A 24715-nucleotide genomic window follows, 5' to 3' on the forward strand; every position below is an offset into this window, starting at 1 on the left:
GCTTGCTGCCAGCAGAACTGGTCTGGTTTGTTTTTTGCTCCCAGATGCCACCTTGATTATAAGTGATTGAAAATGCCATGTCTTTTACACTGTGGATGGATTTTGGCTACCTTCTTAGTAATTTCCTGTAATAAATGCTCGTGGCCTTTAAGCCTGCCAGAAGCTGGTTCTGATTGAGGCTGGTGGAAGCCCAAAAAGAGCAGGAGGAAAACCCCCTTCATCACCAGACACTCTTGGGCTTAGAAGTTTTTGCTCATGACATATAGTACTTGGTTTTATAAGTTGGGCATGGTTCTGTATAATTTCTGTAAAGAAATCCAGCTGAATGAGACAATTCCCCTGGAAGGGTATGAGAATCACTTGTAATTTCTAAGATCATCCTTCTGACCTGATAATGGGAATGCCACCCCCAAAAGCAAGTCAAGAAATAAGTTATCCAGTAAAAAGATATCATCTTTTGTTTAACGCCCTTTATTTCCACACATTTAAATGGACTACCATAGCAACTGCGCTACTTCATACAGGATTATGGAGACTGTAATTCAAATTCACAGTATATTTTATTTTCAGCTTGTATCTAAACTGCTTGTTTAATTTTTTTTCTCCTGAAGGCAGCAAGCAACTGGTGAAACCTCACTTGACCCTAGACTTCCTGGAACCAGGTTGAAAATGGACAAGGAAAAAGTCAGGAAGCAGGACCAGTCCAGCTCAAGCATTTTTTTTTAAACAGCTTATTATAGCTGCATCTGCATGGATTGACAGTGAAACTTTTTTTTTTCAAGCTGAAAGTGAAAGAAGAATGTTTCAGGCTCCATTTTGAGATCATTTATCTCTAGGAAGGGAGAACAGGGTGGTTGCAGAATTTTGGCTCTGCAAACTGAAGAAAAATTGAGAAAAGAGACACTGAATACACTTGAATTGTGAGGTGTGCTTAGCTCTGTTTGCTATGTCCTTTGATGACACACTGTAACTGAGTGTCAGAATCTTTTTTTCTATTTTTTTTGTAATATATGAGTGACCACACAGTATAACTCTAACACTGAAAAAGAAGAAAAAAAATTCAGTCAGAAATCTGTGTACTGGGTGCAATAGTCAGTGAACTGAAAGTAATGCAGAGAGGTTTAAACTCCAGAAATGCAGTGTTAACTGGAAAACACAGCAAAGGAGCCAGGTTTAAATTTTTGCTTCTCTTGAGTCTCAATTTGACATGGGAAAAAGGATTCCCTCTTGGACTTCTTTTCAAACTCTTTTGCCTTATGATTCTTACTATTCGTCTCATCTGGTATTTTACCCTTTGGATTATACCCCCCATTTTTTCCTGTTTTCCCAAACATGTAAGAAAAGGCCTCTTTCCAGTGAGCCATAGGCCACTATTGTCCTAACATCATCTAAGGTTTGAGCTGTCTTGATGCATTGGAGTATTTTACCTCAGTACAGGGCCACATAAAAGGGGAAGTCTATCTCCATCCAAACCTGACCCCTACAAAGCCCCTTTCACAAATGATCCCAGAGGGAAACTACATCAGGCCCATTACAGAATGGGTAGAGGGGTTTTTTTTTGTTTTTTATTTTTAATACCCAGCCTGCTTTTCGACAATTGCACGGTTTGTTTTTCTACACTAGATTACTTTGGTCACCATGCTCATTTTTAAACTTTTTCTGTCTTTCCTGAGTTCCCTTGTCCTTCTTTTCTCTTGTGCCATGTAATTTTGGCTTCTGTTTTTTAATCGATAAACATCAATAAAACACTCCAAGGAAAAAAAAAAATAAGTGTTTGCTGGATAACCATCAGAAAAGCACCACTGCCCCTGGTATTCTCACACGCTGCCCCCTGCCTGCCTTGGATTCTCTACTCTGTTTTTGTGCCTTTTTGCACTGACAGCTCCTCAATTGTAGAAGTTTTTAGCAGCTGATGAGCATCCATTCTCCTCCCTCTCCAGTGAGCATCTGTTTGCAGAAGAGAATGTATGGGAAGAGCTAGAAAAACTGAAAGTGGACAAGGCAATGAGGTCAGATGAGATACATCCGAGGATACTACGGGAGCTCAGAGATGTGCTGTGGATCCGCTGAAAGATCTGTTCAGTAGATCCCTGGAAATGGGAGTAGAACTGTGAGATTGGAGAAGAGCGGTGGTGGTCCTGCTTCACAAGAGTGGGAGCAGAGAAGAGGCTGGAAACAACAAACAAATAATGCCACTAAACACATAGGTCCTTTAGCTTCACCTCGATGGTGGGAAAATTAATGGAGACTCTGCTGAAGGAAAGGATAGTGAACTATCTACAGTCCGGTGGATTGCTCAACCCGAGGCAGCATGGATTCACCAAGGGAAAGTCCTGTCAGACAAAATCAGAATTTATTTGATTGGGTGACTAGAAAATTAAATCAGGTAAGAGCACGCGATGTGATTTACTTGGATTTCAATAAAGCTTTTGATACTGTTCTGCATAGGAGACTTGTGAACAAAATGAGAAGCTTGGGAGTGGGTGCCAAGCTAATGGCATGGATTACAAACTGGTTGACTGACAGAAGACAGCGTGTAATGGTAAATTGAACCTAAAGAAAGAACGGTGTTAAGTGGAGTGCCACAGGGATTGGTTTTGGGACTGGTTCTGTTCAGTATCTTTGAGTGACAGTGTGGAAGGAATAGAAGGTAAAGTTTGTCTATTTGCGGATGATACTAAGATCTGCAACAGAGTGGACTTGTCTGAAGGAGTAGAGAGAATGAAAAGTGATGTAGAAAGCTTGAAGAGTGGTCAAGGATTTGGCAGCTGGGATTCAATGCCAACAATTGCAGAGGCATGCTGTGGATTCAATTATATTTGTGCCATATCTCATTTGACTTTTTAATCAGTAAATACTTTAATTTTGGACACTAACCAAGTGACTCCTGTGTTACATTGGCACTAAGGCAAACACCATGAAGAGAATTCCCAGAAAAGACAATTAAAAATAAAGTCACCCTTACAACTCTGGGCCCAAAAATTAAATCTTTCTCTCTACCAACAAAGGATCCCGACCCTGCGGGAAAGAGGGACTGAGTAAAAGCTAGCCTAGTGAAGTTTCAGCCCCGAATAGTAACAAATGTCTTTTATGGCCCCAGCAGGCTGCAGTCTGCTCCCGGGGATGAGATTACATTATAAGGGTTTACGAGAGAGGACGCGGGCCACAGCAGTACCTATGCTCCCACGTTCTTTCTGCACAGAGGAGGAAGAGCCAGTCTTTCAGGGCCTATAAGGATCTCCTCTGCGACTAGCCCAGTACGGAACAAAACACACTCCGCACTGTAGCTATTACTAACAAATTGTATTTGTATTTTTTTTTTGATAGCTTTGCAGAAAACAAACTTACAGTGAATGCACTAAGGTTTAGTGCACTAATCAATAAAGAAAAATAGTCAATTAGCATGAAGATCACAATCTGTAATAGCAAATGCACATCCTGGCAGGTAGGTACTCTGGGTCAGGCACCCTCTCCCTGGATACTTCCTTTGCTGCTCTGGATGCAGTGCTCTTTATTTTTCTATTTATTTTCCAATATTCCAGAGCAGATTGAGCCTCTGGCTGTTTCCTTTTCCTCATTCAGCAGCTCTTGGAACCTTCCCTCTGACTCCTACAAAGGGCAATTCTTTTTCTCCAATTTCTGTGAAATCTGTCGTGGACAGAAAAGGGAGACCAGCTTCCTGGATTTTCAGAATATCTCAGGAATCCACTCTTTAACCCTAAAATGAGACTTCCACAGCCTTGAAGGTCTGGACACCCCGATGTTGGCCCAAGTCACCTTCCCAGAACAGGAAGCATCCTCCAGCACCTCCATTAGTCAGAGACAACACTGAAGATCATCGAATCCCAAAAGCAGAGGAGTTTGTTTAAACCCTGGGGAGCATAAAACTTCTTCTGACATCCCTCTCCTCATATATACCATCTGCTGTGTAGCGCCTGTTGAGAAACTGATGCTACACTAGTAAAGGGAAGTTTTGGGCCTCCCTTTAAATTAGCCAGAATTGCCCATACCCCTGAAATAACTAAAGAACAAGGTGGTATTCTCTGAAGCTTGAGAGACAAAATTTCTATGTCCTTGGAGATGCAGATGGCATAGCAGCATTTTACAAACTCTTAAAGACAACTGTCCTTAACTATCAATACACAATAGGAACTACTGCTAAACTAATTTTTATCCTGACCCACAACTGTTCAGCTTCAATAATGATTATGGGAAATGCAATAGGCACCACACTAGCATTGCAATATGCAAATGTTGTGTTTGTGGCATTGTGAACCCTTGGTTGCTGTGAAGATGATTCCGCCCACAGGGAGGAGCCCTGTGGGAAACACAGAGATAGGCTAAACTCAGCAGACACAGAATGGAAGGCTTTATTGTATTGCTGTAGGCAGATGGTATGAAGCAGGAAGATAAGACACCGAGATCGGCGAGGTGCCAATATGTTCAACAGTCTCAGAAGTAGATTCTCACCCAGATGTTTCAGAGAGGCAGGGACCCGCGGTGCGGGCAGTGCTGAGCCTGGTGGATGGAGTTGGAGCACTGGATCGTAAAGTACTCACAGGAGTGTAGGCGTCTTCCTGGTAGAGATGGTGGGACCGAAGGTCCGTGGTACAGGAATCTAGAACGGTAGGCCCTCGAGGAGCGAGTACCTGGTAGTCCAGAGGTCCTGTAGAATAAGAGAGAGAGAGAGACCCCCCGAGGAGCAGTTGTCTCAATTAGTAAGGCCCCGAAGGGAGATGGAAGTGAGAGACCCCCGAGGAGCAGGTGTTTTGAGCTTCTGAAGGAGCGAAGCCCTTGGAGTATAGAGCGGTGTCTAAGCGTGCAGCTTAGAGTGGTCAGAGTAGCTTAACTCAATGGTGGTAGCGAAGTGGAGGCTTGAAATACCCGGAGGTATTGACATCATGCGGGGGGGACGCCCCCGAGGTTCCTGCCATGACGTATATTTGAGCGTAGGAGAGGTGCACGCGCGCCCTATGATGCCATGGGAGTGAGCATGGCGGACTGGAATGCCCATGCTAGACTGGAGATGCCGAGGCCCTCGGCACTGTGCTCCGGAGGCAGCCATCTTGCCCAAAGAGGAGGAAAAGGGAAGAAAAGAGGCAAGGCAGAGCGGTCGCAGCCGTCTGCGACCGGACGCAACAGCAAACAGTTTTGTGTCTGAATTGGAAGAGACATTCCAGACTAGATGCCACACTAAATCTTAATTAATTTATACTTGATATGTATTTGATTATATACTATATTGGGTTTAACTGCATTGGGTGGTCTTTTGGTGGGCAGTTTATATAAATATGCAATTCAGTTGAGAATTTTTGCTGATAATCAGTTATATTGTCTTTGTTTTTATGATTGTATTGTTTTTATGTAGTGTTAATTGGATTCTTATACATGTATTATTGTTACCCACTTAGAAATGGTGATAGGTGGGATAAACATTTTTTTAAATAAATAAAATGTGCTCTTGCCTCCATTTATTCCTGCCACCCTTAAATCTTCTCAATCATGGTCTTGCTGCCTTAATTCAAAGCCTCTTATTTGTTTTGCATTGAGTATCCTGTCTGCCTTGACTAGATTGCATGCTCCTGGAAGTAGGGGACTGACCGTTGTATGTGGTGCTGTGCAGATATACTGTACATCTGGTATGTGTTATACAGATCATGATAACTACTACAGAAGGATGAGATGCTGAAAGAAATATCCCCTACCCCTCTGGCCCTAGCTTTCTGGCAGATACCTAACTTGAAATAAAAACTAATTAGTAAGCTTAAAACATAAACTTAAAAGTAGAGAAAATGAAACCCTTCAAGGCATCATGACGCAAATTATGCATGCCTATTACACAGTGCACCACAGCTACCCACATGAAGGATATTTGCAACATAAAGAATTCATATTTATGCTCCTCTATGAATGTAGCATGCATGGTCCGATGCAAAAAAATATGAAGAGGGAAGCTACAACAGTGAAAGGAGCCAACAATTTAGGACAATAATAAACCTTCAGGCATAAAATAATTCATTACAGAGAAGAATAACACAACACCTCGCTAGATGAACATCTCAAGGGAAGAAAAGTCCTTAGTGAACTCACAATCAGGGTACTTAGAGTTTCAGAACTGCACAAGAATGCAAAATGTTTGAAATGAAGTTGATGAAATACTTTGGAACCAACACAGAGGGGCTTAATAAAGATATTGGCTTTCTTACCCATTATCAAACATAGGTCCCTGAGAACCATAAAGTTTTATTGTCTGTCACCTCTGTCAAGCACTCCCTACCCCATCCCTTACTGAGCTGTAATTATAATATAACCTTTAACATCCTGCAGGATTTAAATGAGAGGAAAATCTGGGGCAGCATAAAAAAAGGGTGTGCTAAGGCAGAATTGTGCATCTCTGGCACTCAAGTTTATTGCATCGGGCGCCCACAACTGCATTGAGCGCTCAGTACGAGTGTCCGTTTTGATCATGCTTCTTTTTGATTATTTTGCTGAGATGCTGATGTCAGTGCTGAAGTTTATTATATCAGGTGCTCATTGCTGCAGGCATCTAAATTGTGCAGTCATAAGAAAGGTGAGCTTCCTTTGGATCAAATGAATATATATGTATTTTTCTTCACCACAAGCAGTACATTTAAAAGTCAGGATGATAATAAGGAGGAGGACACATCACAAAAGAGGACAATATGTTTTTAATGGTTTTCATGAATCCTTGACTGCAAGTTAATTTAACTCCAGCTCTGGAGGTGGAGTAAAATTAAATTCTCCACGTCAAAAAATGTGCGTCGGACACCCAGCCTTTTGGCACATTTTCCTGCAAAGGAGTGCAATAGTTAGTGTCTTCATCTTTATGGAATTTACATGTGTTGGGCGCTATGGGGTATGTGTTTGTTAGGGCGTGCATTTTAGATGCGCTAATCTTCTTACTGCATCAGACGTTATTCTTGAGCACCCAAAATGAGCACCCTCTGGCAAGCAAACCCATGCACCCAGCCTAGTGCACCTTCTTACATTGGCCCCAAAGTGCTATGCAGGTAGCATAGCCTAGTGGTGTCTAGCGGCAAAATGGGTTAGGAGCAGCTGTTTCTCTTATCCTGTTCCACTGCTGCACATTGCTTGACTGCAATTCCTATTCTTCAGACAAAGGTTATATATTTGCTTCTTCTCCAGTGGTGATTACTGTTATGGTGTTTGTGCCTACTGGTGACTGAGAGAGAATACGCCAATATTTTTGACCGTGTGAACATAGAATAAGTAAGGTTATCTTATACAAACAGGCATCTGCTCCTGCTGGAGCAAGCTGAGTAGCACAATTATCAAAGCATGTTTTAAATAAACCAGTTAATAGAGTGGACTAACTTATGAAAAGTCCTTGGGTCTATTCAGTCATTTCAGTGTCTTTAAGTTTTTAAAAAGACCCCTTCTAGATCTCTGCATCTGTCACCATGGGCTTAAGTCATTTGTGGATTTTGCTATGTCGATTACCATCAAGAAAGCTGTGCTATTGTCATACAGATTACCCAAAGAGCTGGAAAGTAACCTCAGGGAAGGAGGTTTGTGAGAACATTGGACACCTCCGTAATGAAAGGTGTCATTTTGTTTCTTTAAAATGCAAAAATATAATGGGACTAACTTTGGGAATTAGGCTCCTAAATTGGCTCTTTTAAAATTTACAAGGGCTGTGCCTAAATTTAAGCTCCTAGGTTGTTAGGCTTATAGTTTTAGGGCCCTGAAAAGTGGGTGGCTTATGGGGGTGGAGAGGGCAGGCAAAGTTAGGATCATAGCACTGATTTTCAGGAGTAGGCACCTCATTTACGGGGTCATTTATCAAATCGCGTTAAGGCGTTATCGCCCTAACTCCCACCACAACACCCACGATAAAAAAAAAACGCATCATGAGATGCATATGCAAATCTTTAAAATTTAGTCAGAAGGGAGGAGTTTGGGCAGAGTTGTAGTGAGGAACGGTTCACAGCGATGAGATTTGTACAATGTACTCTTGCCCTAGCCAGGGCTGGTGCAAGGGGATTTGGGTGCCCTAGGCAATTTCAGCCTTGCGCTGCCCCCGCCCCGGTCGCAGCCCCGACTCCTCTCTCCCCCCCCCCCCCAAAAAAAAAAAGAAAACTCACCTGGTGGTCCAGTGGGGGCCCGGGAGCGATCTGCTGCTCCAGGGGCCTCTGCTACCACTAATCAAAATGGTGCCGGTGACCTTCAGCCCCTACCATGTGACAGGGGCTGCCGGTGCCATTGGTTGGCCCCTGTCACATGGTAGGGGCTAAGGGGCACCGGCGCCATTTTGGTCAGTGGCAGCCGAGGGCTCGAGAGCAGCAGATCGCTCCTGGGCTCTCCGCTTGACCACCAGGGGGGTGTCGGCAGGGCTAGGCCTGGCTAGGCCTGTGCCACAGTGCCCTCTACCACTCGGCACCCTAGGCACAGGCCTAGTTCGCCTAGTGGTTCCTCCGGCCCTGGCCCTAGCTTGATAGCAGCTAGGTAGAGAATACATCAAACTAGGTTGAGAGTACAATGTACAAATCTCATCTCTGTGTACCTTTCCTCACTCCAAATCACATCAGATCTTCACTGATTCATATCTGTTTGTGGATGTAAAACTGCCCACCAAAACCTCACCTCAAGTTACTAGTTGATAGTGGTATAATTAGTTGGCTTATATGAGAGCCTTATAAAGAATCTGTCTCTCTCAGCAGCCCAAAATGTAGAAATGTCTGAGCACATCTCAGCTCACATATTGTGGTAAAATAGCGCATGTTTCAGTATGTCAAAAAGTTCTCTAACCACACCTTTTCTTTTTTTTTTTGTTTTTCATTGTGGGCACCATTCATGCAAAATGTATAGCAAAATGATAAATCTAGGTCTTAGGATCCTAAATCTAGGCTAATGAATAGCAATCTTCTATTTAGGTGCCTAACTTTAAAGCTCCAAAATGTATGTGAATTTTCAGCTGAAAACTTAGAGGCCTAAATTTAGGAGCTCAGCTGTTTTTTTGAATTTTGGTCCCAATAAGTACAAATTTTCTTGATTAATAGTTAAGGACGGGGCTTCATAAATAAAGCCAAGCTTGAAAGGAATTAGCCAGGCAAGTTGTTGTTTTAAGGGATTCATAGTAGTAATTCTGTTTTTGTCTTTGTTTCACTTTCAAAAGGCTGTTGAGAAAATTGGCCAAAGTTTTAAATAAAACAAGTGGTAGTCTCTGATATATAAAGCATTGTATACCTTATAGTACATGACATATGCTATAACAGGTACATGACCTGTTGGCACAACTCCAGTAGCATTTCAGAAAAAGTTTATTTTTTAGAATATTTTACTGTCTCATCTAATGTTGAGATAAATGAAAAGTCATAGCTGCTACCTCTTATTTATACACATTAATTTATGCTGAAAAAAGTCCAAGGTTCAAATGTGTTCTAATCTTTGTGTCAATGGTAAAATTCCTTTGAAAGAGCCATCGTTATATCGTGGATATGGCTAAGTAAGTGGCAACTGTGAAATATGTTGTTGGACAAATTAGTTTAGAGAGGTGATATTTTTCTTTCTAGAGTCAAACGTTGAACAGTGGTTTCAGAGGGAATTAAACAGTTTGTCTAAGGTCATTAAAACCTGAGCCCATAACTTGTCAGCAGCCAGTTCTGTAGTAAAGATTAGGAGTGTGGTCTAGGGAAATTGTTAATGTATTGGAAAGCAACAAAGTTAAAAACTTGGCAATCGTATATCATAATGGACCGATTGGAAATTTCAAAATTAAAACTTCCTTTGGAGATAAGGTAACACATTTTAAAAATATTTTGAATATGTGTGTTGGATGCCCTGTATAAAAAAAAAAAAAAAGTTTGTGCCTTTAGGCATACAGTAAATTGACAATAGCAATACACTTCTGTAATGTATGCCTAATGAATTCCTTTCACAAGAAAATCCTTGGGGACCAGTAAAAAAAAAAAAAAAAAAAAAGTTCCTGTAAGAAAAGTATTCTGTTGTTGCAGTGTCATCCTATAAAACCATGTAGCTTCCCACGACCATTCATGGGTCTGCCACAACTGAGCATTGCTTTTAATGGTGCATCTGTGACATGCTCTAGATGACCATAGTATTTAAAAGATTGGCATGATATTAGGAATCAGACCAGCCTTAGAAAAGATGTTTCTTGTAGGAGAATTACTCTTATAGCTAGAGTTTTCACAACTTGCTGTATAATTATTCATAGTATGCTACTTGGCTTTCCTGCCCTACCCGCCCTTGTTTTCACCAACAGGTGATAGGCAACAAACAATTTTTCCTTTGCTGCGTGAAACAAATGTGGTCATAATGATGGCAAAAATTCAGGAACAATTTATTTTGAAGCATTTGCCATCATTATGACCACATCTGTCCCATGCTGTAGAAGCAGAATGGTTTCTTGCCTAATGAGAATTAACTGTTGGTATAATAGAATCCAGGGGAGAATTGTTGGAGCAACAACAACGTTGGAAGAAGATTCTCTTGAGCCCCATGTGAGCTGTACTTAATCCTTGTTTTAGACTGATTCTGCACTGTGCTCCATTCCCTAGCAAGGAAGGATCTTGAAGTGCTTAAGAGACTTTTTACATTAACTTAATACAGAACCTCTTAATAATCATGACATGTAGATGCATAGACTGGAGTGGATTATGCACCTGAAAGTCAAAACTAGTCCAAATGCAAACAAAAGTCCAAATACATATTTCTTAACGTCCAGTCAGATGAATCCAGAACAAGTGGATTATGCACATCTACCAGCAGATGGAGAGATGGAGCAAACTGACGTGTCAGTATATACACCCCTCCAGTGACAGCCTGCCAGTATTTTCTGTCTCCAGCAGATAGTGGATGTGCATCTCCCCACTGGGGATTGCTTCATTTTAAAGAAAAGGAGAATTAAGGAAATAAATTTGCCCTGTTTCCTGCGGTGATACCAAATGGTCCCTCTCACAGTTGAGAATTCCTGAGGAGATTTCCGTGGTCCCTCAGACAAGTGCCTTGGTCCATTAGCTGATTTTTCAGCTGGGGTGGACTTAGCTGCTTGAGCAGCTGAAAGGCAGCAGGTGCAGAAAGCTGAGCCTTGTGGTGATGGCACATGCCATCTCCCTCCGCAGCTGTAGAACATCTCTGTACTCTGCCAGGTAAGACTGAGCTCTGGGAAATGTAAAAAAGATTATACAGAGAAGGGGGGTCTGTTGTTGTGCAGGGTTTCCTCCTCCCCCAGTCTCCGTGCTTGGGGCGCCGGTCCTGCTCTGTGGGAGGTCGAGGGACGTGGGCAGCCTGGCGGGTTGAGCAGCCTCCTTAGGCTAGGCCATGCTCCAAGGCTTTTCGCTGCAGGCCGTGTGGTAGGCTGCATTTTGTGCGCTATTGGCAGCTGCTCTCTACAGGATTGTCAGCCTAGTGTGTGCATCTAGCTGTGCGTCCAGGTTGTGCACCCACTTAAGTGATGCTGTACTAACCACACACTTACCTCTGTGCACAAATGGTACTGTGCTTATTTTTTGGATGCCTAGGTAGGCGCCTAAGTGTGTGCTCCTAAGTTTTAGATGCATATTTTTTGTGCACCTAGGTTGAGCGTGTATATTAAAAAAAAAAAAGAAAGAAAAGCTAGACGCACGCCTCTGGTCGCCGCTCAGCGTTCTGTCGGCCATAATGCTGCCTGTACCTAAGAAACCTAAGCATCTTTCTCTTTGCACTAGGGATGTGCAGACAAAAAGTTTTCGTTGATAAGTTGAAGTTGAGGGTCAATTTCGTTCAATATGGACATATGGAGAATTCCATAAGTTGAGGGTCTGTCCATACGTTCACCGGTTCCATAAATAAAAATTTAAACCCCTCACCCTCCTTAATCCCCCCCCCCCCCCAAGACTTACCAAAACTCCCTGGTGGTCCAGTGGGGAGCTAGGAAGCCATCCCTGTACTCGTCTGCGATTTCCTCATGGCGCTGATAGCCTGTGTCACAGGGGCTGCCGTGCCATTGGTCAGCCCCTGTCACATGGTCACCAGCGCCATCTTGTACTCCTACCACGTGACAGGTAGGTCATGTGGCAGGAGGTCGCTCCGGGACCCCTGTTGGACCCAACCGGAACTTTTGGACAGCTTGGGGGGGTCAGGAGGCTCATGTGGCAGGAGGTCGCTCCGGGACCCCCGTTGGACCCAACCGGAACTTTTGGCCAGCTTGGGAGGGTCAGGAGGCCCCTCCAAGCTGGCCAAAAGTTCCGGTTGGGTCCAGCGGGGGTCCGGGAGCGGAGGCGCGGAGGAGCACGTGACGTCCGCGTCACTCCGACGTGACGCCGACGTCACATGCTCCTCGCAAAGGAATACAGGGATGGCTTCTTGACTCCCCGCTGGACCACCAGGGAGTTTTGGAAAGTCTTGGGGTCAGGAGGGTGGGGGGTTTAAGTGTTTATTTAGGTTCAACGTATTCAACATAGCTATGTTGAATACGTTGGAACTCGCGATGCGTTTCTGCTCAAACCTTTTTTTTCTCTTTTAAAAATATAAGTTGCGTTTTACATATGCGTTCAAAACGAATGCACACCCCTACTTTGCACTGCTTGTCATATTTGGGCGTCTTAGCCAGAAGTGCCCATTAATTTGTGTCAGCGCTGTTTGGAGGCTCAGGGAAAATTGTCTTCCTCTGATTTCACTAAGCCTGGTTCTTCCCAGCCAGAGGTGGGTCTGAGTAAAGACGGCTCAGGTGGGGTGCCTGACTTTGGAACTCCCCCCAACTGGTTCTTTAGCAGGGGAAGGTAGTTCAGTGAGTTACTCCTCAGGCGCAAGTAGGAACCTTGCCTAGACCTTCTGTTAAGCGCCGTAGTGATCTGTATGGCACAGATGTTGATGCTGATCCTGCCTCTCTTGAGGATATGATTGGAACCATATAGATGTTGCAATTCTTTCATAGAGATGAACTACCAGCTCTGATTTCCCAAACCTTGACAATTCTTGGAGTTCCTGGGGTAGATTCAGTGTTTGAGCCAAAGAGAAATCCAATTTTTGGTTTCCTTGCAATAAAGCCTCTTGTTTTTTTTCCCATAATGGAGGCCATTCTAGAATTGATTGATCTTACATGGAGCACTCCAGAGGCTAATTTCAAAGGAGGTTGGGTTTTGGAAGGCCTGTAGCCTCTGGATTCAGTTGAAAAAGAGCGCTTACATTTTCCAAGGTAGATGCACTTGTGTGTGTAGTCTCCAAGTGGACCACTATTACCGTGGAAGGAGGAGCAGCCCTGAAGGATGCTCGAGATAAAAGGATAGAGACCATCCTTAAGCAAGCATTTAAAGCTGTGGCAATGACCTTGCATATCACTTCTTGTTGTTCCTTGGTGGCTCTCTCTTGTTTGCTTCTCTCCCAGGAGGTTGATGACTCTGGGGTAAACTCCAGGGCAGTTATGGAACCAGCTGCTGCCGCCTTGGCAGATGTGGGCTGTGATTTGGTCCGTATTTCAGCCAGAGGGATGACTTCAATAGTAGCAGCCAGGTATCAGTTATGGTTGAGGAATTGGTCGGCCAATGTGATCTCCAAGGCTAATCTCACCAAATTGCCCTTTAATGGCTTGCTTTTTTTTGGCAGTGAGTTGGAGAAACTGGCCAGTAAGTGGGGCAAATCTCCCGTTCCTCGTTTGCTGAAGGATAAGAAACAGGCACAGCACTCCTTTAACATGAGAGGTCATGCTAGAGATTCAAAGCATTTTCAACCTTATAGGGAAACGACCTTTCAGAAGACTTGACCCTTCGATAAGTCTCAGGCTTTTCGTTCCCGACAACCCAAAAGAGGCGCAGGCTCGGGCAGTGGAACCTCCTGAGCCTCCCACTGAAGGTTTGCTGATCTACCCCTGGGAGCAGGAGATAGGGGGGGCATATCTATCTCTCTCTCTCTCTCTCTCTCTCTCTCTCTCTCTCTCTCTCTCTCTCTCTCTCTCTCTCTCTCTCTCTCATATATATATTTATTTATTTATTTATTTAAATTCTTTTACTATACCGATACTCAAGACGAGGTCTTATCATACCGGTTTACAATAAACAGGGGAAACCAATTAACAAGTAGAAGGTAAAGTTACATTAAACAGGAAGCGAAAAACATGGGAGATGGAAGACAGGAAAGATTTTAAACGATAACAACTGTAGAGTGATAGATTAATCAGTTAAAAAAACTTAAAAACAACTAAAAATGGGATTTAGATGGGATTTAAGCATGGTGAGCGAGGGGGAGCATGAGGCACCAGCTCAGGGAGTCCATTCCAAGCACAGGGCGCAGCCAGGTGGAAAGCAGGAAGTCAGGAATCAGTAGAGAGGAGAGGGGCACACGAGGAGGGGTGCAGAGAGAGAGAGATCAGAGAGGAGAGGTAGTGAGGTGCTGCAGAGTGAGAAAGAGGACCTTGAACTGTATGCGGGAGCCATTGCAGTGACTTCAGAAGAGGGGTAATGTGGGCATAGCGCCTCCGGGAAAAGAAAGTCATGCAGCTATACTTAGGGCAGATTATTGCCATAAACATGACAAGCAAGACCATACAGAATTTTCTGCCAAGTTTGTTGTTGCAAAATTCAACCCCCTATATGCTCATTAATAAAAGCTACTCACGACTGAAAATCTAAAAGATGTATGAAAATATGATTTTATGCATTAAAAGATCTGATATTTTCTCTGTAGGCTGCAGAATCTATTTGGCAGAAGTGAATAAGTTTTTCAATAGTTTTTCCCATGTACGCCGGATCACTCTCCTCGGCGATCCAGCGGTGAACTTGGCCTGCGCGATCGGCGCTGAAGCCCGTCGGGGTAAGGCCTCTTGTTCCGCTTGCCCCCGGTCGGGCCCCCTCGCCGATCGCCGACCGCTCTTCAGCCGTCTTGCCGCCCTACTTACCTCCGGATCTGCAGGGCCACGAGCCCTCACCTTCTGCCGGCCACGACTCGACCCGCGAACTCCCGTCTCCGGCCGAACACGCGCCTAGCCCTGAGCCCGCTCCCAGAACCGACAGCGACCACCAGGACCCGCCCACCACGCTGTCGCAGCGGTGACGTCAGGGGCGCGACCGGCGGGGTATTTAAACCCCTGCTCTCCCCGGCGTTGTGCGCCGAAGGAGCGCGACAAAGGGGCCAGCCCCTTTGTGCGCCCCTTTGTGCAGCCCTTTCGGGCTGCCCTGAAGGACCCCAAGACATCATCCGGACCACCCTAACTCTCTCTGCAGGCCCAACGGACCCGAAGCCCACCTGCCAGCCTTCAGCCTTCAGCCAGGAAGCCAGAGGAGCTCTCAGCCAAGACCAACCAAGCGGCAGGAACGCTGGAGTGAGTAGGCACCTCCCCACAGTACCTCTCTCTTCCCCCCTGCCATTGGACAGCCATTGAACTACTCTCCCCCTGCCCTACTCGCCACCCTAACATCTCAATACGCCCCAATCCGTATTAACTGCACTTTAACTGCACATTACCCACATTGTCTAAACCACTGCATATTACTTGCCTAACCTGCATTGCCCTGCATTGTCTAAACTGTACTAACTGCATATACTGCATTGTCTAAACTGTACTGCATTGTCTAAACTGTACTAACTGCATATACAGCATACCACTGTATTAACTGCATTAACTGTTTTAACTGCATATACTGCATATTATTGTACATTACCTGCATTGCCCAATCAGCCTAATCTGCTTTCTTTAATCTGCATGGTGTACTATCGGCATTACTTGCATCACTCTACCAGCACTGCGCCCTTTCCTTCAGCCAAACTCCCTACACCTTAAACCCTGCCCTATATCGCCCATACCCTCTCAGTATTCATCCCACCTACCTTTCTTGCCCCCTCCCTCCACCCTGGCCTCATCATCCGCAATGACCACTCAACACATCAGCCGCATCCACCTCCCCCACAACAGACGCCCCCATTTCTTCCGACCATCCCCCTCTTACAAGTCCCTCCTCCCTATTCTCACAACCCCCCTCAACCAAGTTCTAGGACTCACTACCCTATCTATCATTCTGTTCAACGCCCAATCACTCTCTAAAAAGACCCCCATTCTAAATGACCTCCTCACTGACGCCAAGCCAGACATCTGCGCGATCACGGAAACCTGGCTCAAAGAGACAGACATAGTCCTTTTGAACCAGCTACCCACTCACTCCTACGAAATCCTATCCATTCCAAGACCCAAGAAAAGAGGAGGTGGCATTCTCCTAGCCTTCAAGAAACACCTCAAGCTCAAACTCTCCCACGCCACCTCACCCACCAAACTAGAAATTGGCCTTTTCAAGTCCCCCTCACTACAGATCTGTCTTATCTATGCTCCCCCTGGCTCCATCGAACGGGACCCCTCCCCCGTAATTGAATTCCTATCCGCCAATATTAACTTTGAAATCCCCTCCATCATACTAGGAGACTTCAACCTCCATGTCGACGCCACTCCCCTCACCCCCTCTTGTGAGACTGTCCTCACTGCTCTCCAAGCATTAGGCCTTAGACAAATCGTTGCCTCCCCTACCCATCAAGCTGGTCACTCCTTGGACCTCATATTCATTAACCACTGCTTCCTTCCATCCCACCCGCCCACTTGCTCCCCTGTACCCTGGTCTGACCACTTCCTCATAAAAGCCCTGCTCCCCCTTAACCTCCCTACTACTCCCACCCCCTCAAACAACTCTACCTTCACCTTTAGGAAACCCTGCTCAGGAGATGAATTAGCTCTTGCCATATCCAATGCCTCTACTAGCCTTGACTGCTCAAGTCCCGAAACTGCCATCTCATCCTGGCTCAGCACAACCCTTGAGATTGCAGACAAACTATGTCCCATCTCCAAACGTAACCTTACCCATTCCACAAAAAACCATCAACCATGGTACACGACAGAATTAAGATCCCTAAAAAACACCCTTAGGCAGCGAGAAAGAACGTGGCGAAAAGCCCCCTCACCCCAACTCGCCTCAAGCTACAAAACCACCCTTCACCAATACAGAATAACCACCCTTAAAACTAAAAGAGACTTCTACTCATCCAAGATCCACCAATAAATGTACAACCCTAAAGCCCTCTTTAATTATGTTGCCAACCTCACCAAATCCTCCCAGCCCGCTATCCCTGAGAACGAAGCCACCGCCAAGAGCGAAGAAATCACCCAATATTTCCTCGCTAAAATCACCAACATCCTCCGCAGATTTCAACACCCATCTCCCTCAATTCCCCTTTCCCCCCCCCTTCAACCATCTGCCACCTCACCCACCCTCCAAACCCTCGACCTGACCTCCTCTAAAGAAGTGGAATCCATCCTCAAAAAACTCAAACCAGCATCACACCCCTCGGACACCATTCCCACTAAATCTCTCCTCTCCATCCCAAATACTATTTCCAAACCCATCGCAGACATCATAAACTCCTCCCTCTCTTCTGGCTCTGTCCCAGATATGCTCAAGCAAGCAATTGTTAAGCCCCTCTTAAAAAAACCAACACTAGACCCTAAAGACCCCGCCAACTTCTGCCCCATCTCTAACCTGCCATTCCTCTCCAAAATTATGGAAAAGATTGTAAACATCCAACTCTCAGAATATCTGGAAAGTAATAATATTCTTCATCCAGCCCAATTCGGCTTCCGTAAATACCTCAACACGGAAACCCTCCTGCTTTCCCTCACAGATCACTTGCTCATAGGCATGGACCAAGGCAGCTGCTACCTCCTCGCCCTCCTCGACATCTCAGCGGCCTTCGACACCATCAACCACAACCACCTCATCAACCGCTTAACCGAAATAGGTATCTCCGGCCTAGCCCTGCTATGGTTCAAATCCTACCTTTCTAACAGAAAGTTCTCCGTCAAGATAGGAAACGCCAACTCCACACTCTACCCCTTGGCCCAAGGCGTCCCCCCCAAGGCTCCTCTCTCTCTCCTCTACCCTTTTCAATATCTATCTCACTCCTCTATGTCACCTCCTCACTGACCTTGGCCTCAAATTCTACCTCTATGCAGATGACGTGCAAATCATCATTCCCATTCACAACTCCCTCTCAGATGCCCTTGCTTTCTGGAACACATGTCTTGCTAACATAAATGACTTCCTCTCCAACATCCACCTTGCACTAAACTCCTCTAAAACGGAGCTGCTCCTCATCTCTCCTCACCTCCCTCCTAAACCCCTGATCTCCAATGACCCAGCTTTCAACACCATAATGCCCCACACCACCGTAAGAGACCTTGGAGTAATCCTAGATCAACAACTCAATCTAAAAAAACAGATCAACACCACCCTCAAAGAAGGTTTCTTCAAGCTCAATATCCTGAAGAAACTCAGACCCCTCCTCCACTATCATGACTTCCGTACCGTCATCCAAGCTACCCTCTCATCAAAGCTCGACTACTGTAATGCCCTCCTCCTTGGTCTACCCTCCTCCACCACCAAACCCTTACAAATGTTCCAAAATGCTATCGCCAGGGTCATTACCAACTCACGGAAAGCCGATCACATCACTCCTATACTCAAAGAACTCCACTGGCTCCCCATCGCATCCCGAATTCTCTTTAAAACCTTAACCATAGTTCACAAATCAATCCACACATACAACTCTAACTGGCTAGATGAACCCTTTTGTCACATACGCACCGAACGACCCACCCGTACTGTCAATAAAGGCACCCTCTCCATTCCCCCCTTAAAAAAAGCCCACCTTACCTCCACCAGGGATCGCGCCCTTTCCATTGCAGGCCCTAAGCAATGGAACGCCCTCCCCACCACACTCAGGCTGGAGCCATGTTACTCCAAGTTCAGAAAAAAACTCAAAACATGGCTCTTCCGACAAGCCTACCCTGACTAACCTCCCCCTCCCCCCCCCTTGACCCTAACTTATTGCTCCTCCCCCTCCCTACCAACCCCCGCCCTCCTGAACCCTCTCCTATACTTTCCTATAAGTAACCCACTTAAATTTGTATTCTTTCCTGTAAATAGCACGTTACAGCCTCAACTCTTGTAAATAATCTGCCTAAACTTGTATATATTCCTCTAAATAGCTCGTTACAGTTTTAATGCTTTAATTTCTATGCCCCCTGCTCTATGTATAATCCTCCTTGTTTTCCCCTCCCTGTTGATTGTAATTTCTGCCTTTAGTTTCAATGTGAACCGGTATGATGTTTGCATACTAATACCGGTATATAAAAGTTTTCAAATAAATAAATAAATAAATAAATAAATAAATAAATAAATATATATATATATCAGAGGTGGGTTGAAATTACATTGGACCAGTGGGTCCTAGAGGTGATATGAGAGGAATATGCAATGGAGTTTCACAGTGTTCCTTGGGATATGTTCATGGAGTCTCCCTGCAGGCAGTGGAGGGTACATTGGCAAGGCTCTTCAGTCTGAGGGCTGTGGTCCCAGTCTCAAGAAAATATGGGGCAATTTTCCATTTATTTCATTGTGAGGGCTCCTTTCATCCCATTCTGGACCTCAAGGGTGCTGAACGTCATTGTGAGTGCAGCATTTTCACATGGAAACAGTGCGCTCAGTGATAATGGCTGTGCTGTCGGGGGAATTTCTGACCTCTCTGGACCTGTCTGAGGCTATCTCCACATTCCCATCTGACTTAGAACATCAACACTTTCTGCGGTTCACAGTTCTGGGATGCCAATTTCAGTTTCATGTACTGCCCTGTAATCTGGCCACTGCTCCCAGAACCTTTTCCAAGGTGATAGTGGTAGTTGTGGCAGAGTTTAGAAAGGATGGAATACTAGTACACCCGTATTTGGACGAGTGGCTGATTCACACCAAGTCGCTGGAAGAGAACCGCTTGGTGACTCGCAAAGTGATTTCCCTATTGAGGGAGCTTAGCTGGGCGGTGAACCTTACCAAGAGCAGTATTCAGCCTACTCAGTCGCTGGAATACCTAGGGGTTTGGTTCGACATGAAGCAGGGCAAGGTGCTCCTGCCAGAAGCTCAAATTCAGAAGTTGCTTACTCAACTCTTGTCTGTTGTTGAACACTTTCCACCTGACCTTATGGTCTTACCTGCAGGTCCTTGGCTTAAAGGCGGTGACTCTAGAGGTGATACCATGGGCGAGGACACATATGCTTCCTCCAGCTCTCTCTGCTTTCTCGGTGGAATCTGCAGTCTCAGGAGTATTTGATTCAGCTCCATCTGCTGATGGAGTTCTCCTCCCAACTGCAGTAGTGGCTGCAGGCAGATCATCTATGGAAGGGAGTTTCCCTATCCCCACCGGACTGCCTACTACTGACGACAGATGCAAGTCTCCTTGGTTGGGGAGCTCACTGTCAGGAGCTGACACTGGAGTGCAGTGGTTGGGGAGCTGACACTGTCAGGAGCTGGCACTGGAGTGCAGGGGCACTCCAGTGCCCCTGCACTGTCAGGAGCTGACAGTGCAGGGGCACTGGAGTGCGAAAGAGACTCTCTGGAATATCAGTCAGCTGGAAGCCAGGGCGGTCCAGTTGGCATGTTTACAGTTTGGCGACAGGCTGCAGGGTCAATCAGTCTGAATAATGTCGGACAATGCAGTGACTGAGGCTTACATCAATCAGCAGGAAGGTACCAAGAGCCAACGTGTTGCAGAAAACAGATCAGCTTATGAAATGGGCAGAGGAGCATCTCCAGATAATCTCAGACTCACACAAAACAGGCAAAGGCAATGTAAGAACAGACTTTCTCAGCAGGGAGAGTGGACCCAGGAGAGTGGGCGTTGTCAGACAAGGTGTTTCAGCTGATTTGGGATCGCTAGGGTTTCTCATTCCTAGACCTGTTGGTGATCTTGCGCAATGCAAAGGTTCGAGATTCTTCAGCTGCAGGAGAGATCTGAAATCATTGGGGATCCATGCTGTAGTGCAGAAGTGGCTGGAAAACAAGTTGCTGTATGCCTTTGCTCCCTGGCCCATGTTGGACAGATTGATTCGAAGGATCAAACACCACAATGGGATGGTGCTCCTAATCGCTCCAGATTGACCCATGAGACCGTGGTATGCAAATCTGCGAAGGCTCCTTGTGGATTCACTTCTTCCACTTCCAGTGCACAGGAACCTGTTGTAGCAGGGACCTGTTCCTCATGAAGATGCGACTCAATTTTGTCTTATGATATGGCCCTTGAAAGGGCTTGCTTGCTGAAACGTGGATACTCTGTGGCAGTGATTTCCAGTTTGCTAAGAGCTAGGAAGTTCTCCACTTCCTTGGCCTGTGTGCGGGTTTGGAGAGGTACTCTTCCTTCTTTGGTCAAATTTCTGCTCATTTTGGAATTTTTGCAGGATGGCTTAAATAAAGGCTTGGCTCTCGCCTGTTTCATGGGTCAGGTAAATGGTGGTCCCTTGTCAGCTCATCCTAATGTGGCCTGTTTTCTGAAAGGAGTGAAACATCTTCAGCCTCCCTTGCGGTTTTTCGGTGCCCCTATGGAATCTTAATTTGGTTTTGGAGTTTTTGGCAGGCCCTAGGTTTAGGCCGCTACATACTCGTTCCTTGTGGTTGCTGACCTTGAAAATGGATTTCCTTGTGGCAATTTGTTCTGTGCATAGGGTTTCTGAATTGCACACCTTGTCTTGCTGGGAGCCATTTCTTCAAGTGTCTCAAGGGCGATACAGCTTTGTTCCTTCCTTTTTACCAAAGGTGGTTACCGAGTTTCACTTGAATTAGTCCATCTCCCTGCCATATCTGGATAGAGACGCACATTGCCAGGTATCTGGAGGTTACTGAGCTTTTGCGGAAGTCGGATTGCCTGTTTGTCCTTCACGATGGTTCTAGACAGGGAGAACCAGCCTCATGGGCTACAGTAGCTCGCTGGATTAAGAAGGTAGTCACAGCTGCATACGTAGATGCTGGTAAATTGTTACCTAGTCGGTTAGGGCTCATTCCACTAGGGCTCAGGCAGTGTCATTAGCAGAAGTTAGATTGTTGTCTCCCGTCAACATTTGCTGAGCTGTGACATAGTCTTACTTACACAACTTTTCCAGGTATTATTGTCTGGAAGTTCAGGCCCGGGAGGACGTGGCGTGCGATTTTGACTGGGCCATGGGCAGTCTCCCACCCTATTTGGGAGTAGCATGGGTACATCTCACTTGTTCTGGATTCATCTGACTGGACGCTAAGAAAAGAGAAATTACTACTTACCTGATAATTTCCTTTTCTTTAGGCAGTCAGATTAATCCAGCTTTCCTCCCTCGGCTGCCGGATGATTGCATATTGATCCTCCTATGTGCTTACGTTTTACAGGGATTCCCGGTAAGTAGAGATGTGCATCATTTTTTTTAATCGTTTCGGGCTTAGTTTCGGGGCCCCCTGCGGGAAATTTAGTTTTTCACGCAGTTCAGGGGGTTTTTTTTGGGGGGGGGGGGCCCAATTTTCAGGTCAGTGCGTTTTTCGGTTCCCCAAACCATACCGAATTAGGCAATTTTGTTGAAATTTTGTTGAAATTGCCTAATTCGGGAAAAACGAATGCACATCTCTACTGGTAAGTGTTACTCCAGTCCCTAGACTAGTGTTATTACGTTCTTGACTGTGCTCAATGTTGTCTGTTGGCTGAGTATTGAAATGGTTATCTGTTTTTAATCAAGTTTTTTGCTAATCTGTCCACAGTTGCTTTTGAAGAGAATACTGGCAGGCTGATGTCCCTGTAGGAGTATAAATACTGACACATCAACTTGCACCGTCTCCATCTGCTGGTAGAGGTGCATAACCCACTTGTTCTGGATTCATCTGACTGTCCTAAAGAAAAGGAAATTATCAGGTAAGTATTCATGTCTCATTTGTTCACATAGCAGGGCCAACTGAGAACAGTACTACCATGTAAAAGCTATAATGAGCCTGCTTTCCAGTCTCCAGTGTAACCGATGCCTAGTTTACTGCCAGATTAGACCAGCTCAATGTCTATTTTTCTTCTATAAATATGAGATTGTATTTCTTCACTGCAAACTTGTCTTGTGGAAAGGCATTAGAGTGATGATATAAGCATGTTTATTCATGTATAATTTGTGCTTAAATTAATCGTCATCGCCACATACTAGGAAAGGACCAACACAAAGTGTACAACAAATTAATCATTTGAGAGGGCAAAGGATTTTGCAGCCTCTGCCAGATTTTAATTCTTGATGTTGCAAATGGTGACGATGATGGTCTGGAAAACTTGAGATTGCGTATGAGGAATCACTTAATACTGTGTAATGGCAGCTGTTTAATCTGCAAACTCATTTCTATTTATTCTGTCCCCAGTGTTTATCCCTCTAAATGTTTTTTTCTTTTTTTGCTGCTGTTGCTGTGGTGATTCAGGCTGCCAAAAATTGCCAGTACATTACTTTGAATGTGCTGTATAAATAGTACATTTTATATTTCTGGCTATCCACCCATTCCAGATATTTTTGGATCATGATCCACTATAACCTATGATCAAAGGGAACTAAAATAAAAAAAAAATGATATTCTCCCCATCTTCAAAATTAACAGTCTACTTGGAAAATGAGTTTTTGACCCAGACATCACTTTGAAGAGAGCAGCTGGAAGTAGGGATAATACGATATCATGGACTGCTCTCATGCTGGCACAGATTAGGTGGCCTTGACAGCAACAGGCGGCCCTTTTCAAGGTAAACTAGCTTGTGATCTGCCTCAATGTAAAGGAATGTACATTAGGCCTTCCTTAAAAGTCCAAGAGTAGGTATTTAGCCTGGACCCCACCTTAAGACAGCCACAAGGGAATCCTGGTTTCAGGTATTTCCCCTGGGGAGAGGGATAAGGCGCCAAGGCCCAGAGGGAAAGGGCCGCCCCAGATGATGCCAGCAGAAACATTGCTAAATGACTTACGTGACTAAACTGCTGCATTTCTGTTTCCAGTAGTGCTGAGGTACGTAGGCTTGTGTTTTGATAATTTTCTTAGTGTAATTAATAAAAAAAAAAATTAAAAAAAACAAAAACTGTGAAAGGATAGCCAGAGTCCAGACTAAATCTATCCTGTGGTAAGCCAAAGTCATGGTATCCCATTCAGGTAAAACAGTTTTTTCACTTTCTTGAACAATGTTGCCTTAAATTATGACCATGTGATTCCTTCTATGATATGCACTTCAGAGTGTTGCAAAAAAAAACAAAAAACCCCACAAAAAACAAACTCTAAATGTACATTCACTTCAAAAACATTGCACATTAATACATTTGAAGCACCTTCTATGCATTTTCAGTTACTCTTAACCATTTTTCTTGCTTATTTCAGAATTCCTGCCACAGGCATTTGGAATGCCACTGTCCCAAGTAATTGTCAATGACAGAGCCCAGAAACTTAAACAAGACACTCACAGAGAGGAGCAGAGAGATGTGGCGGATTCTTTATCTTCCCTTTTAACATTTGGAACTAAAAAACAGAATAAAGAACTCTCAAGCAGTAACTCATCTCTTAGCTCAACCTCAGAAACCCCAAATGAGTCTACGTCCCCCAACACTCCAGAGCCAGCTCCACGTGCAAGGAGGAGGGTAAGTGAAACAATCGAGTACCGATCAGCTTTGAGAGGCAAGCCAATCAACCTGTAAAAGCATAGGGGAACTTTTCTAATCCAAATCTTTTGTGTTATTGCATCATTAAGGGAATGCATATTGGTTCCAACTGTAGAGCTATGTTTTCTGTACTTGCATGCATTCCTATCCCTCTATTACAGAACACTTTTACCACAATACATATTGGGAACGAAGGACAATACGTTTATGGCAGTAGTTCTCAACCTGCTCTATGAGGCCTGTCAAAGAAGTCTG

The 24715-nt window shown here is 44.9% G+C and overlaps 1 protein-coding gene across 1 annotated transcript in view; it reads left to right on the forward strand.

Annotated features, from left to right (window-relative positions):
- Positions 1-24715, forward strand: part of ARHGAP6 (Rho GTPase activating protein 6) — a 269412-nt gene that overhangs the window by 97329 nt on the left and 147368 nt on the right. Inside the window, 1 exon segment of the mRNA XM_029603281.1 lies at positions 24183-24439. Within this exon segment, the coding sequence (XP_029459141.1) occupies positions 24183-24439 (257 nt within the window).

The sequence above is a fragment of the Rhinatrema bivittatum genome, chromosome 5, assembly GCF_901001135.1.
Source record: "Rhinatrema bivittatum chromosome 5, aRhiBiv1.1, whole genome shotgun sequence".
Lineage (NCBI taxonomy): Eukaryota > Metazoa > Chordata > Amphibia > Gymnophiona > Rhinatrematidae > Rhinatrema > Rhinatrema bivittatum.